The sequence below is a fragment of the Chaetodon auriga genome, chromosome 14, assembly GCF_051107435.1.
Source record: "Chaetodon auriga isolate fChaAug3 chromosome 14, fChaAug3.hap1, whole genome shotgun sequence".
NCBI lineage: Eukaryota > Metazoa > Chordata > Actinopteri > Chaetodontiformes > Chaetodontidae > Chaetodon > Chaetodon auriga.
The window spans coordinates 17,018,476-17,032,651 of NC_135087.1; the positions used below are offsets into that span (position 1 = coordinate 17,018,476).

General features: G+C 41.1%; 2 protein-coding genes across 6 annotated transcripts in view; both read left to right on the forward strand.

The window, feature by feature from the left end:
* The first annotated feature begins 52 nt into the window (after window positions 1-52).
* Window positions 53-2,704, forward strand: LOC143331568 (cytochrome c oxidase subunit 7A2, mitochondrial-like). Its single transcript, XM_076748581.1, has 4 exons — window positions 53-144; window positions 1,165-1,254; window positions 2,144-2,228; window positions 2,461-2,704. Exons 1-4 carry the CDS (start codon window positions 127-129, stop codon window positions 2,517-2,519), a joined length of 252 nt encoding a protein of 83 aa, XP_076604696.1. The 5' UTR covers window positions 53-126; the 3' UTR covers window positions 2,520-2,704.
* A 678-nt stretch (window positions 2,705-3,382) lies between these two features.
* The window catches only part of col12a1a (collagen, type XII, alpha 1a), a 54,956-nt gene continuing 44,162 nt past the window's right edge, over window positions 3,383-14,176 (forward strand). For 2 of the 5 annotated variants that reach the window (XM_076748370.1, XM_076748371.1), the window contains exons 1-10: window positions 3,383-3,620; window positions 5,029-5,134; window positions 8,861-8,977; window positions 9,093-9,236; window positions 9,871-9,924; window positions 11,198-11,461; window positions 11,640-11,804; window positions 12,050-12,223; window positions 12,357-12,647; window positions 12,789-13,391. In XM_076748370.1, the coding sequence (XP_076604485.1) occupies window positions 5,065-5,134; window positions 8,861-8,977; window positions 9,093-9,236; window positions 9,871-9,924; window positions 11,198-11,461; window positions 11,640-11,804; window positions 12,050-12,223; window positions 12,357-12,647; window positions 12,789-13,391 (1,882 nt within the window). In that variant the 5' untranslated portion in view covers window positions 3,383-3,620; window positions 5,029-5,064. Of the gene's footprint in view, window positions 3,621-5,028; window positions 5,135-6,040; window positions 7,249-8,196; window positions 8,241-8,860; window positions 8,978-9,092; window positions 9,237-9,870; window positions 9,925-11,197; window positions 11,462-11,639; window positions 11,805-12,049; window positions 12,224-12,356; window positions 12,648-12,788; window positions 13,392-14,176 lie in introns of those variants that run through there. The other 3 variants (XM_076748373.1, XM_076748372.1, XM_076748374.1) reach the window with 3 other exon arrangements.

The window sequence follows — 14,176 nt, forward strand, 5'->3', positions numbered from 1 at the left end:
TACACTGATAATAACAACCTCACGCGACCGGATGTGACAGAGCCACCAGAGGATTGTGGGAAGTCTAACTGTCAGTGTCCTTGTGCTGCACCTTTACCTCTTAGCCTTATAGAAAAGTTTGCCAAAATGTACAGACAACTAATGGTAAGAGAGACGTTTACTGTATCGTATTCATCATAAAACGCGTCAGTTTTGTCGTTCCAGTGAACTTGGTGTTAATACTTGTAAACGTTTGCTAGCTTAAGCTAGCTCTGATTATGAGTAACGGTCCCTAGCTAAACTTTTCAAAGTTAGCTAACGTTACCCAGCTAGCAGTTGAGAGTGAATCATAATATGAAGTGAAGTTATTTATTCAAGAAATACACCGAGTGTTATTGTGATTTCATGTTGTTATAGCGTGTTCATAACTTCTACAGAGTTGCCCTGTTTGACAGGACGCGAACTACCTGCTAAGTTCAGCAACGAGTCGCGCCTTAAAACAAGATTTTAGTGATGCTACGTAGGACGCTGAATACTTGACAAGGTCTCCACCTTTAAAGAAATATATTGCCTCGCTTCAGCTCAACATAAATGGCTTGACCACAACGAGTAAGGCGTCGTTTTGTCACACACGTATCATAGACGTGCTTGTCAATCTCCCACGGCATGTGAATATGTCCCACACTCCGTGAATGCATTTATGTTGTGTCAGACGGCAGAGTTTTGAGGAACAGTCAGGCAAAGCTTGAGTTTTCAGGTAAAGTCCGTTGTAAATGAATATATTTAATAGAAGAAAAGTATGTCGACAAGTACATTTCACCGGGTTTGACTTTCAATCAAACATTTTGTCCGTTATCAAAATGCGATACATAGGTTTGGCCAGCAGATGTCACCATTTCATTATCAGATACTTGAAAACAAGAAACTATCTTTAGCACACGTGCTTCAAAGTGGTTCAGTGCTGCAGAAATGATTTTCCTAGCTCTAGTTGAGGTCAACTTGCTGAACTGTCATAGAAACTTTGCTAATCTTATGTCACTTAATGACACGTGGTGTATTATGTGTCATCTCTCTTCCTCATACTGCTTCAGTGTTTAATAGTTATTTATATTATCCACAGTTTGTCATGTTTCAATTATAACCATATAAACTATAACATTCTCACTCAAGTGTTTGTACCACCAGGGACTTCGGCAACTGTCCCGACGGACGATCGCGAGCAGTGCTCGCAGACAGATGGACAACTCTGTGAAGGAAAAGCAAAAAGTGTTTCAGGTAGGGTTAATCTGTTTGAGGACGAGGATGACATCTGTAAAGATATGATCCCATCAGTGTCCCATCTGTTCTTTATGACTGAGCTCAGAAACTGTGTGACACCTGTAAGCCTCAGGAGTAAACTAGTCTTGTGAAGAACTGTCTTTCTGAGCAAAGGTTATATCATAGATGTGAAGTGAAATTTACGTATACGTATTATCTCAAAAAGTTTTGCTGATTGTGAAGCATTGTTGGTATGAGATGGTTTTCAGCATAAATCACAATCCTAATAATAACTTGGGCAGCTTTTTGTCATACTTCAAAAGTAATTATGTGCCTGTTTGACTTGTCATTTGCAAGCTTTGTTTTCATATGTCAGTGTTTAAAATAAGGCAAAGAATGAGGATCTTTTTGTAATGATAATGATAATGTTAAAGCTTGTACTTTATTCCCAGGTTCTGGAGACAGAATCTAATTTTATCCTCTTTGTAGCCTGACAGATAAGTATCACTGGATTTCCCCCCCCTACAATCTTTAAATGACCTTCGACTGTAGCTGGGGCTGGAGTTCTACTAATTGTGCTTGCAAACTGCTAATTAAAAATCCATTGCAACATCAACGTTCCAGTGCGGCAGGCTTTGCTGATCCTTGCATAGTGCTTGAAATTACTGTAGCCATAGTTGACAAATGACCTACCCTTGCTTCTAAATCCCAGAGCAAGCCCTGCTTCATCGCGTAGTGTACTGTACGCCACCACCTAATTGCTATGGTTAACCAGAGATGAGCTCTACAAAAATCTGAAAGCCATATAAATAGAAACACGTGAATTTAAAAGCCCTTCACATACCTTTTAAAGTAGGGGTGTCTTTTTGAAATAAATATATGCTGTCGTTCTTCGCTCTTTGAACAGGAGAACAACGGTATGCCTATCCATCTGAAGGGCGGGTCAAAGGATGCTCTACTCTACAGAGCCACAATGACTCTCACTGTGTTTGGTATGTCAGCAGTTGTCTGAGATTTGATGAGTCAGGCTCACACCAGATGTTTGTCTTTTGGATAGAGCACATTTCATACAAGTGACTTGACCCCCATTGTTATTGCCGAAACTGACTTTGAAAGTAAAATTACTGTAATTTGACAATGCATCATCGAGGGCTGTTTGAAGTCAGGATAATTAGCTTTTGTTGTATCTGTCACATCTGTAACTCTTGTCTGATCTCTTCGCAGGGAGTGGGTATGTTGTGTATGAGCTGTTTAGTGCTGCAATGCCCAAGAAGTCACAGTGAAACAGGATTGGTAAATTGGGCTTCACCATCTGACAAAACAATCATGCACATGCTGTGTGTCATTCATCAACTCTGTTGTGCAGACTTGTAATCTGGGAAATTATTTGTCCTATCAATAATAGCAGTTCTTTTCATGTTTGAAATAAATATTTATCGATTGTACAAATCATGAGCTACAAATGATAATAAAAATATATTTATGTCATCAAAGTGTGTCACTTTTTAAATTCACTTCGTCCAGACTCTGAGCTGTGCAGGAGACTCCAGTCCACTTGTGACTGGCGTATTTTCATCGCGTTAAACGGGATTTCTCTGATCAATCCAAACCTGGATGTAGTGTAGGTCTTTGGTTTGAACACTAGAGGGCACTAAAAAACAATCCATTAGCAGAAGCGCTCTCTGAGGCAGCGCAGGGGAGTCTGTTCCTGAAATACCTCTCCTTCCCCAACGAAAGTTCATTTACCTTAGATTCCCTCACTTAAATACACTCATGAAATAACAATAACACACGTGTTTTTGTTTCTCGAAGCATCTTGAAGATATTATGAGAAAAGGCAACATTATGATACCAAGAGTTGGGAGATTTCTGCTTAGAAAGCGAAAAATTCTGCTTTTATTTCAGCTGACATCCGACCAGCCTGAATAAACTGGATAAAGTTGCCTGTGGCGCATATAAAACACTCCCCTCTCAGCGTTGTCTGGCCAACTGTGGCCCTGCTGTAAAGTCACACTGGCACTGGAAACTCATTAAATCACCAGACCAAAGGAATGCAAGGAAAAATGTAATTTCCAAACAGTGGATCGGTCTTAGCGGGGGACATACATCAACTGACAGGCAGGGGTTTCGTAAGAAGCCCATATGATGGTAAACTGAGAGTTGGGAACTGCCCCCCTATTAAGTAGCCGATGGTGGAAAGATTCTTCCCACTTGGAAAGAGGCTTTTCCTTCTTGGACATCTGCTGGCGGAGCTTCCAGTAGCCAGAGAGAGGAGAGAGGGGTCCAGCCGCAGCTCCTGAATTGTTCTCTTACTTTCCAGAGGGGGAGGCTTCAAGCAGGCTGCTCTGACATTTGGTCGATTCATTTTGTGGGGGGCTGAATTGGTGAGTAGACGGATTTTTTTTAATCAAGTGCAAATTGGTTATTTTTGCATTTTGAATAATGGAAATAACTCATTAATAATCCACTGAATTTGAGAGAATACCGTCATTTTTCTCGCACTTCTGTCCTGTAGTGCGTTCTGCGGTAATTTCATCACCATAAGTTAGATGCATTTTTTTTTTGTTTTTTGTTTAAATGGACATTATTTAACAAGCTCCTCAATATCTTACTGTAGCTTTTTAACAAAGCGTTTAAAGAGACCTTAAGCTGAACTGAATTGAATGAAAATGCAACGATAAGTCACTGGTTTGGAATCTGGAGGTAAACCGAAGTCAATGTAAGATGTAGCGTTTCAGCAACAGGTTCAGCATGGACATTATGCTTTATGTGTACTGTAGTTATTTGAATTAGATGAGCTCCGATTGCGTCCGAGGGGCCAGCAGAGTCATTTCAGCTCCTCTACATGCAGTTTTCGTGCTTGTGCACCAGGCGGGGCGCACAGCCTGCGCTAAAGATCACAGACGCTGAGCTCAGGCGATGCTGCGTGGATGTAGTCCTCTTGTGCTTTGGGGGGAAAAAGGCAACCACATCGCATGATATTTTCCAGTTCAGATGAACTAGTGATTTTAATCTTAAATACACTACGGTATGAGGTGAGTTCATGTAAACGCCCTCGTTGATTTCTGTCACTGAATCTGAAGAAATAGAGTCAAAGCAAAGAAGGGCAGTCAAGGCAGTTTTAAGATCTTAGATTCAAGAATGTGTGATTTGTACAAGTGCAATCAAGATGCCCCCAAAATGTTGTACACATTCAAATACATCAGAAATACAATGAAGTGACTTATGACACCACAGGCTGAGTTTTGGGTGACCTTATAAGGTCATCCAGTCCCCGTCCCTGGAGGGACAGAGTCAGTGAGAACCAGTGAGCTGCAGTGCCAGCCTCCAAAATGACCAGGACAGCTGGAGGCAATGCATTTCCAGATTATGCATATGAAGATCAAACAGATGGGCATGTGGTTAAGTGTTTCCTTCAGTCCCTCATTACTGGATAACTACAGTATGTCACTCAGCGTGATGTACCCACCTCAGGGTGCGGGCATCAACGGGAGGCAGCAAGGTGTGGCACTTGTTATGTAAGGGAGTCTAGATTGATCTTGCATTTTTCTGTCACTGTGGAAAGCAGCGATTACATAATAAAAGCTACCAATGCTGATTCCTTATTAAAAAAAAAAACAACCCATAATTAAGCTGAGCATTTGGTCCTGGTGTTTCTTCAGACTAAATCTGACCATCTTGACGCAGCAGTAAATGAAACAAGCGTTCATCCCCTGCATGTGGTTCCTTGTCACTGTGGTGAGCTGTGTCATAGATCCGCAGCTTCAACATATTTTCTGTCTTTGTCCTCAGACTGGTTGATGTGCTGCTGACCCTAAAGGGCCAAACATGAAGATAGGGCTGTCTTTGGCCACGGCTGCCTTTGTTGCAGCCCTGTTATCTACCATAGATGCTCAAGGTAAATGAAAGCGCCTGGCCTCTGTCCTCTTACATACACTATCCCACACTGTCTCTATATCTCCTGTTTCTCTTCCTTCACTTATTTATCTCCACTGGTTGTCTTTGTTACAGGGATTAGGCTTTTACTTTAATGTCTACTTTAATGAGAGTCATCACATAGACAGTGAACTCTTTGTATTGATAAACTGAATAAAGTCATTCTCATTTCATGTGTATGCTATTTGACTATGTGACTTTTGGACGACTGACTGATGCCTTGATGATTGTCGTGCTTTTATCCCATGTTTGTAGCACATTGTCAGATTTATCTGTCAGGACTCATTACCAGCTTTGATGTAAAATCCAAATCCAGAACTCATTTACTTTTTATTTAGGCTGTAATTTAGATGGTTTAAACCAATACTTCAGGAGCAATTTTCTCATTCAGATTTGGCAAATGTAAGAAACCAAGTGCACTGAAGTTTAATGTCATTTCCAATTTCTAATTAAATGCATTAAACAGCAGGGCACAGATGAGAACAAAAGTCATTTCATGGCTAAATGTTTCCCCATAAATGTTTAAGCAGGGCTGTTGCTGTTTCAATTTTATGACAGCAAGCTTCTGCACTTTTTCCAAAGCTAAATTTGGAAGATTGCCAAATCTTTGCTAGTTAGACATTTAAATGCCAGATCACTTATATTTTAGTTATTATAATTATGCCAAGGTTGTAATAGGATCTTGTAAACCTGTGTAAATCTCTCTGAAATGGTTTTAGAGTGGCTGCAGCAGTAAGTAAATACAATGTTTTAAGTCATTAAATTACTTGAAACAACATAATTGTACAATGGTGGAAGAGAAGTGCAACAATTTGAAATTCATCACAATGTTTAAACTGTATTTAACATTAAAAACAAGTAAAAAAGTAGCGTAATGCGTTAGCTATAAGTAACAAAAGTGAATTTATTCAAGTAGCAATCGTCTTTTTCACAGTGTTTCGTTATGGAGGCAGTTTTGTAATTTTGTTGGTAGGAATGGAAATATCCAAGGAAAATGGAGGTGCTTAACAACTGCACTTGAGTGCCATACTTCAATAACTTGACTTTCCAACTCTGTTTTTATTCCTATATATTACTGTTTTAGTAGCTGTTAAATGCTTTTTTCTGTACATGTAACAAGAGCTAACATGTCATAGGCTGTTAACAATCTGTCAGTAGTTTTGACAGAAAATGACTCAAAGTAATTTCATATGCAGACTTTTCAATCCAAAATAATGGCAAATAAGGAAATATGGTATGGAAACCTTTCTGATTTTTTCCCCCTTGAAAGCTCTCTGGCGGGGGAGAGGAGAGTCTAGCGTCTACTCTCACATATCTCCACTAACGGAATGGAAAGATGAAATACGAGAATAGCAAATTAATCCTCAGACAGCACAAAGACAAAGAGCCTTTCTCGGGCTGCTTTGCGGGCATTCGCAAAAACGCTGAGTTGCAATACATATGGAAAGTTAATATGCAGTAATGTTTAATGTCAGCACATGTTGTGGAATTACTTTGGCATCTGTCCTGCCTATTTGGGAGAGTCGGTGTTCTTTCCTCGTCTTCTTGGTCTCTCCTCCTGGCAGAAGCTCAGGCCAGGATAGCTGCCTGGCTGGAGACTGAGGTTACGAACACAACAGTAGCCAGACTCTGGCCCCTGGGAGCCAGAGGTGTCCTTTATTAGGAACTTGATGGTCAGACATCCATATAACAGGAGCAGCCACAAGGTCCAAATAACAGACCAGAGATGGTTATTTTGACAAAACCACCTTTGTTCCTCAGCTGTATTTTAAAAGCAGGCCGACATATGGTCAAAGACATTGCAACGAATCGAAATGACATGCTCATGAACAAACGTGGGAGCGGCAGGTGCGTGGATCATGCAAGTGAAAACCTGCCTAAAACTTCTTTATTTGAATTTTTCAATCCACCAACCATCGCTTTGCTACTCGCTACCCACCCCCCCGCCTCCCCACATCTACACACACACACCCACCCACACTTCCATACCCCTTACCATTCGGTGTTGGAGATGAGTACTCGCGGAGAAATCAGGGGGAACGCAGTCCATCGGGGCTCCTTGAGTTGATATGCCAGGTTGGTGATCCTCCAATCCCAGTTTTTAATTACTTGGTGGGCTCCTGTTTGTCATCTGCCTGTGCATTCAGTGTGTCCCAAGCTATGGCTTCCTCCTCCAAGTGTATTTTACAATGATATTCTTGCCTCCCATGGCACTCTCATTCTTACTCGACAGCTAGCATGCACCCACATGGCAAAGCTCTTTCCTTGATGCCTGACAGTCGAATGCATGCTTTACCTTACATCATCCCCATCATGGTATGCTGCCACTGGTACCTCTCCGGATAGTTCATGTCAGTACAAATTACGTCACGCTAACCTCATTAACATCTTGAATTTTCTCACAAAATGTATTTCATTCATCATGTCTTTGACTTGTTCATTGTGTTACTATGATTTTTTTTTCCTCAACACTAATTTACTCTATAATAGAATAACTCTTTCAGCCAGGTCGCATGAAACGTAACAAGAATTTAGTTAAATATTTAATGAATGGAGAAGTTTAAAACTAACTGTATGGCTATTTTTAAATGACAATGAGTAACTTGGCACAACTCTTCAAATACTTTGATATTACCTTTTATGCATGTAAATGACACGTACTAAATGTTAATGCTAATTAACGTTAGCCCTTTTCTTTAGCTCGGACGCCTACAAGCTGTAAGAAAGAGTATCATTTTAAAATATGTTTGTCATCTCTGTCTGTGTGGTCCCAACTGTACATGGAAACTACCGTCCAGTCAATCAAAGTTGTTCAACCAAACAACTTTCTCATGTACATGATGCATGACGCTGTGATAAAGTCAAGTGTAAGGGCGCGTGGTCTTGTCACACTGTATATGTTTTCCTGTATTTATTTTCAAGTACACACTTTCTTTACGTTAGCACATCTGAACAGTCTTTTTAGTGTCTAGAGTAATTTTGTTCTGTTATGTCTTCCTATGCATTATGCTGCCGATGAAAAAGTACACAAGGGTCTCCAGCGACGAATTGTGTATTCTTTTTAAGAGGTTTGCAATGGATGTGTGCCACTCACTTGTGTAAAGAGTTTTAACCAAATAAACCACAAACCACTTTTTGTCTTTGAAATATGTTTATATACAATGTATATATAACATATGGTGTTCAATTTTGTCGAGAGTTACTTCACCAACTACATGGCAATCTTGATTCCATTGTATAATCGGTAACTTGTGAATGAAGTCACTGTTGTATTTTTGTGATGCTGAGATCAACTCCATCAAAAAGCTGTTTAGTAACTGGTCGGGGCATGCGTTTTAATGTCTGCACTCAGCATGTGTTGGATGGTTCACTCAGTGTTTGCACTTTGGTAGAGTTATGTCGTGCACAGTGCTTGAGTTGCTGGCCGTCGTGGTTGAGCAATTCAAACAAATGCCATTTTACTCCAAAATGGCTTCTCATACTTTTTCAATGTTGTCATGTGTTCTTCACTTGTCACCCTCCCAAATGGACATCATTGCTATGTGTCTGTCCCCAACAACGAACAAGTCCACTTCAGCCATGAAGTGTTTGTTGTCGGATCCATGTTTGATTTGATCCTAAATAGAACCGTATTTGTACATATGTTCATATTTGTTGTGATTTAACTGTTTTCACCTCTTATTTGCAGTGGAACCCCCCTCAGACTTGAAATTTAAAATTATAAATGAAAACACAGTGGAAATGTCATGGAGAAGACCCTCGTCAAGGATAGAGGGCTTCAGAATCCAAGTTGTATCAGATGCAGGTCAGTAAGAAGTCAGCATATTGGTGATCTGAACCCACCAGTGTAAACACACACAGTTACATACACATGCATATACACCCCAATAGCTGATTTACTGTTGAATTCTCTCTCCTAGATGAAGCAGTCAGAGACTTTACCCTCAGTGCATATACCACTACGACCTCAATCACTGACCTGACCCCTGACTTGGACTACTCAGTGTCCATAAACTCCTATGAAGGGTCAGACGAGAGCATTCCCATCTTTGGACAACTGACCAGTAAGTACATATTTCACTATGGGTTAATTTAGAAGTTATGCCATAAACAAGTCCAGTTGAAAAATAGAAGTGCAAAAATATTTTTGCATATGACACAAGTAAAAGATAAGACTTTCTATACATTAGTGTATATTCCGAACGTAACAGCCATGATAGTGTGTTAGCAAAAAAAGTAAGCTTGTCGAAATTTCTCTAAACAGTGAAGTAAACTTCTCATTTGTTATATATGCTGATGTTTAATGGTGTGACGTGAAGAATAAATGATGAGAGATGTTCACTAATATCAGACCATCCCCTCCCACATAGAGGGAATATTTGACTGCAGTGATACGCTAGAGAAAGTGTCATTCCCCTTTAAGAAGAGAATAACTTATTCCATGTTGCATTTTCACGTAACCACATGCGACGTATGATAGTCTCCAGAAATCACATCTGTTTACTGACTCTGGAGTTCCTCGCTGTTTCTAGCTAATGCAGCATAAAGACGTGTGTTTGTGTGCATGTGGTTCTGATCCTGTCGACCAGCTTTTATGATGTGTTGATTTTCTTGCCTTTTTCCGCTGTGAAAAAGCCCACAGCGAGGCACGGGTGGCAATGTGTGGTGCTAACTCACCAAGTGTTTCCTGTGTTTCAGTCCAGTCCAGTAACACTACTGGACGCGTCAGGAGGCCACAGTCAGATGCAATCAGTGAGTATGTTTACTCTGGTGTCGACCAAAATCTGAACAGCGCCTGTCCACACGGCCTTCCAGTTCTTTTTAAATATAATTTTTTTTTCCTTCATGACTGTCATCCTCATATTTTTTTTCCCCATGGAATAATTTGGTCAGGCGTACATTGTACCCTCTGTTGGGATTGTCACAGAGTAAGCAGACAGAGATTTGACAGTGACGGGGAGGGCACGTGTTGGCTCCTTTAATTGAAACCAGTCAGCACATCAACAAAAAAGGAAAGGAAAGCTTGAAGCTAGGAGACATGGGTTCTGTTATGCGTCAGAGAGGAGGGGAGCATTAGGAGATTGTCAAGCAATGACGTGTTTATTGTGCCACCTAGAGCCATGCCGTTCTCCAGAACTGTTAAAAGATATGGCAAGGACAACAGTTCTTAGTCTGGAGTCAAACTGTTCTCTGCTTCTCTCATGAGACCATCTGTGATCTGTGTGGATTTACTGGAGGACATGCTTTTTCCCCCTACATGTCGATTTTTCTGGAAATTATACCCACACTTTCAGATTCTCCTAAACCCTTATGTATGGTTAAGGAGCCAGAAATTCTTTCACAGCCACATAAATTGTTTGACTAAACCCCTGCTTTGATGCCATCGTTTTCAACATTAACTCAGGGAATTTCAGAAAAAAAGATGCCCTTCTAAGAATAAACTTTATTAGTTTAGTGAGGAACAAAATTTTGAGTCGATGAGTCCGAGGGGAATGAGGATTAAAGTCCATAAACATAAGGCCTGCCAATTATTTCAATAGAGTCTTCTTAAATGTTCCATCTATGATTTAAAGTCCCGTAGGATTTGAAAGTATAAAACATTGCTGGTGGAACTTCTGCTAAATATTTAGTCTATAAAGCCACATTTTTGCCTCTGTCTGCTGGAATGACTATACCAGCCCACTGTTTGGCACTGGCTGATATTTCCTTTGATGTCAGAATGCCTATCTGTGAGCCATCCAACTAACTGTCTAGGATTTGACTTTATTTAGACAGACGGGAGAAGAAATGGGCCGGTATAAAAATATTGGTCCAGGACCAAGTTGTTGTTTCCATACCTTTATTGGCACATTTCTGGCTCAGAAATTGCTGTAATTTTAGACATGAAACCTTTTTTGCATTTTAAGTTTTTACACCAATCATTAACTGGTAGCAAAACTTCAGCTTTTCCTAATCTGGATCAATCAAAACATGCTACATAATTATTCAACTGACTGACTCTTATTTCTCCACTGTCTTTGCCCAGAGTGTTCGGTCAGTGCGGTAGCAGATTTGGTTTTCCTGGTGGACGGCTCATGGAGTGTGGGCCGAGAAAACTTTAAGCACATCCGCAGTTTCATCGGCTCCCTGGCAGGGGCCTTCGACATTGGCGAAGACAAGACCCGGGTGGCCGTGGTTCAGTACAGTACAGACACCCGTACAGAGTTCCCCCTCACCCGTTACACCAGAAGAGGAGACCTGCTCCAAGCCATCAACTCCCTGCCATACAAAGGGGGAAATACTATGACAGGTACTCTGCTGAACAGCCACCATGGGTTTGCATCATTGTTCGTGATTTTAAGTGTTCATTTCACGTTCAACATGAAATCGTGGAATGCCCTGCACAGCAGACCATTACCTTAAAGTTGTTCAATATGACAATATGATATGACAAATATTTAAAAACCCACATACATTTCTGTTTCAAGGTGATGCCATAGATTATCTCCTACAAAACATCTTTACGGAGGCAGCTGGATCCAGGAAAGCTTTTCCTAAGGTAGCCATGATCATCACAGATGGAAAATCCCAGGACCCAGTGGAGGAGTATGCTAAAAGGCTTAGGAACATTGGAGTGGAAATATTTGTCCTAGGTATGGTTTATTATTCAGTGTTTTGTTGAATAGTGCTCTCCCATGTGAAAGTCTGCCTGTTCTTGGAAACCATTTGATTTTCCACTGATTGCAATATCCATATTTGACTTCATAAAAGTCAAGCACTGTTGTTTTTTCTAACATATGCAATACTCTAAAACCATCAACAGTCTACCACATCTGTCTTGCAGCCACCGACTAAAGAACATATGAGTTGATGTTGCACTTCACATTTTCCCACTCAGGTATCAAAGGAGCAGATGAGGATGAACTCAGGGAAATGGCCTCCACACCTCACAGCAAACATGTGTACAATGTTCCCAACTTTGACATGATCCAAGAAGTACAGAAAAGGATCATCACAGAGGTGTGCTCTGGTGTCGATGAGCAGCTCAGCTCTCTGGTCAGCGGAGAGGAAAGTAAGTTCATAAGATCATTGTATGAATGAAATAAGAAGTTCTGTCATTGGTAACTTGCAGCCCAGCTTATGTTTTAATACTGAATATATCTTGAATGCCCATGTGATAATACATTTCCTACAATTTTCCCCAGTGGTGGAGCCGGCCACAAACCTGCAGGTCCTAGAAATTGCATCTAAGTCAATGAGGGTAACATGGGATGCTTCCCTGGGTGATGTCACTGGCTACAAGGTCACCCTCATCCCCATGCTAGCTGGAATGAAACGCCAAGAGCTGTACATGGGGCCCACCCAGACATCCATTAATGTCCGTGACCTTTCTCCTGAGACTGAGTATGAGATCAGCCTGTATGCCCTGAAAGGTCTAACTCCTAGTGAACCCATCATGGCTATGGAGAAGACCCAGCCTGTCAAGGTGTCAACTGGTAAGATGATTTATTGTGCATGACATCATATTTCCTTTTTCTTAAGCTAGATATACTTAAAGTCCCTCACTTGTTACCTCGTTTCAACATGGAAGCCATACAAAATCATGAATGAACCCATTATATTTTGTCTCTTTCAAGAGTGCTCTCTGGGAGTGGATGTGCAAGCTGATGTGGTCCTACTGGTTGATGGCTCGTACAGTATTGGATTACAAAACTTTGCCAAAGTCCGTGCCTTCTTGGAAGTCCTGGTCAATTCCTTTGACATTGGACCCAACAAGGTCCAGCTTAGCTTGGTCCAGTACAGTCGCGATCCCCACACTGAGTTTGCCCTCAACACCCACCATGACATTAGTGCCGTTGTCAGAGCTGTTCGTACTTTCCCCTATCGTGGAGGCTCAACTAACACTGGCAAGGCCATGACCTATGTCAGGGAGAAGATCTTTATCCCTGCTCGTGGAGCGAGACAGAATGTTCCCCGTGTCATGGTCCTGATCACAGATGGAAAATCATCCGACTCCTTTAAGGATGCAGCAACCAACCTGAGGAATATTGATGTGGAGATATTCGCTGTTGGTGTGAAGGATGCAGTGAGGTCAGAGTTGGAGGCCATTGCTAATCCCCCAGCTGACAATCATGTGTTTGAGGTGGAGGACTTTGATGCCTTCCAGAGGATCTCAAAGGAGCTGACTCAGTCCATCTGTCTGAGGATTGAACAGGAGCTACTCAACATTAAAAAGAGGAGTAAGTAGGAGGATAGAATATCTAAACCCAATTACTATGACATGGAGTGTAGCCACATAATATGCCCATAACTTCTTGACATCAGTTTTGGATGACTGCCATTTGCTAAGTATGTTAGTACTTTTACATTGTACTATGTTATCCTTACTGTACCATCTGACTATCAGTTGTCCTGCTCTTCCTGTGTAGTAGTAGTGTAGAGTAATGGCAAAGAGCCAATCTAATTAATAAAAAGTGAAATACAGCAGTACAATGCAGTATGAATTGCTGCAAGGGGAGGCACATCCAAAATTTAAACAGCTCACTCGACCATAGCCTGCCAATAAACATACCACAAAACCACATATGTGCTTCTTGAATGAGCTCTAACACACCATTTGTTATCACTTAATGTTTGACAACACTACAGTGACTAGAACACCGGTGCTATTTTGAGTTGACCATAATTCTGACTCAGTCCGTCACCCCAGCTCTGAGCTGTGGCTGTTCCACCCAGTGGTAGAATGGCATGACACTACACAATATGCTTCTTGATACTGAAGCCTGCAGTCCCGAAACACACACCACTTAGTGAGTGTAGCATTCCCTGCTTGGCAACTTAAATTTGTTTAACCTTGTTGGTCTAACAAGGTTACAGCAACGCTTTGCTTTTCATTGCTGCCAGTAATTGAGGCTGGTAATTATGGCCAAGGAAATGGACAGAGGAGAGTGGAATAAAACATAGCTGCAGTAGCCCAATAAATCTCACAAATTTACAGTATAATATGATTGTGGTAGTACTAATT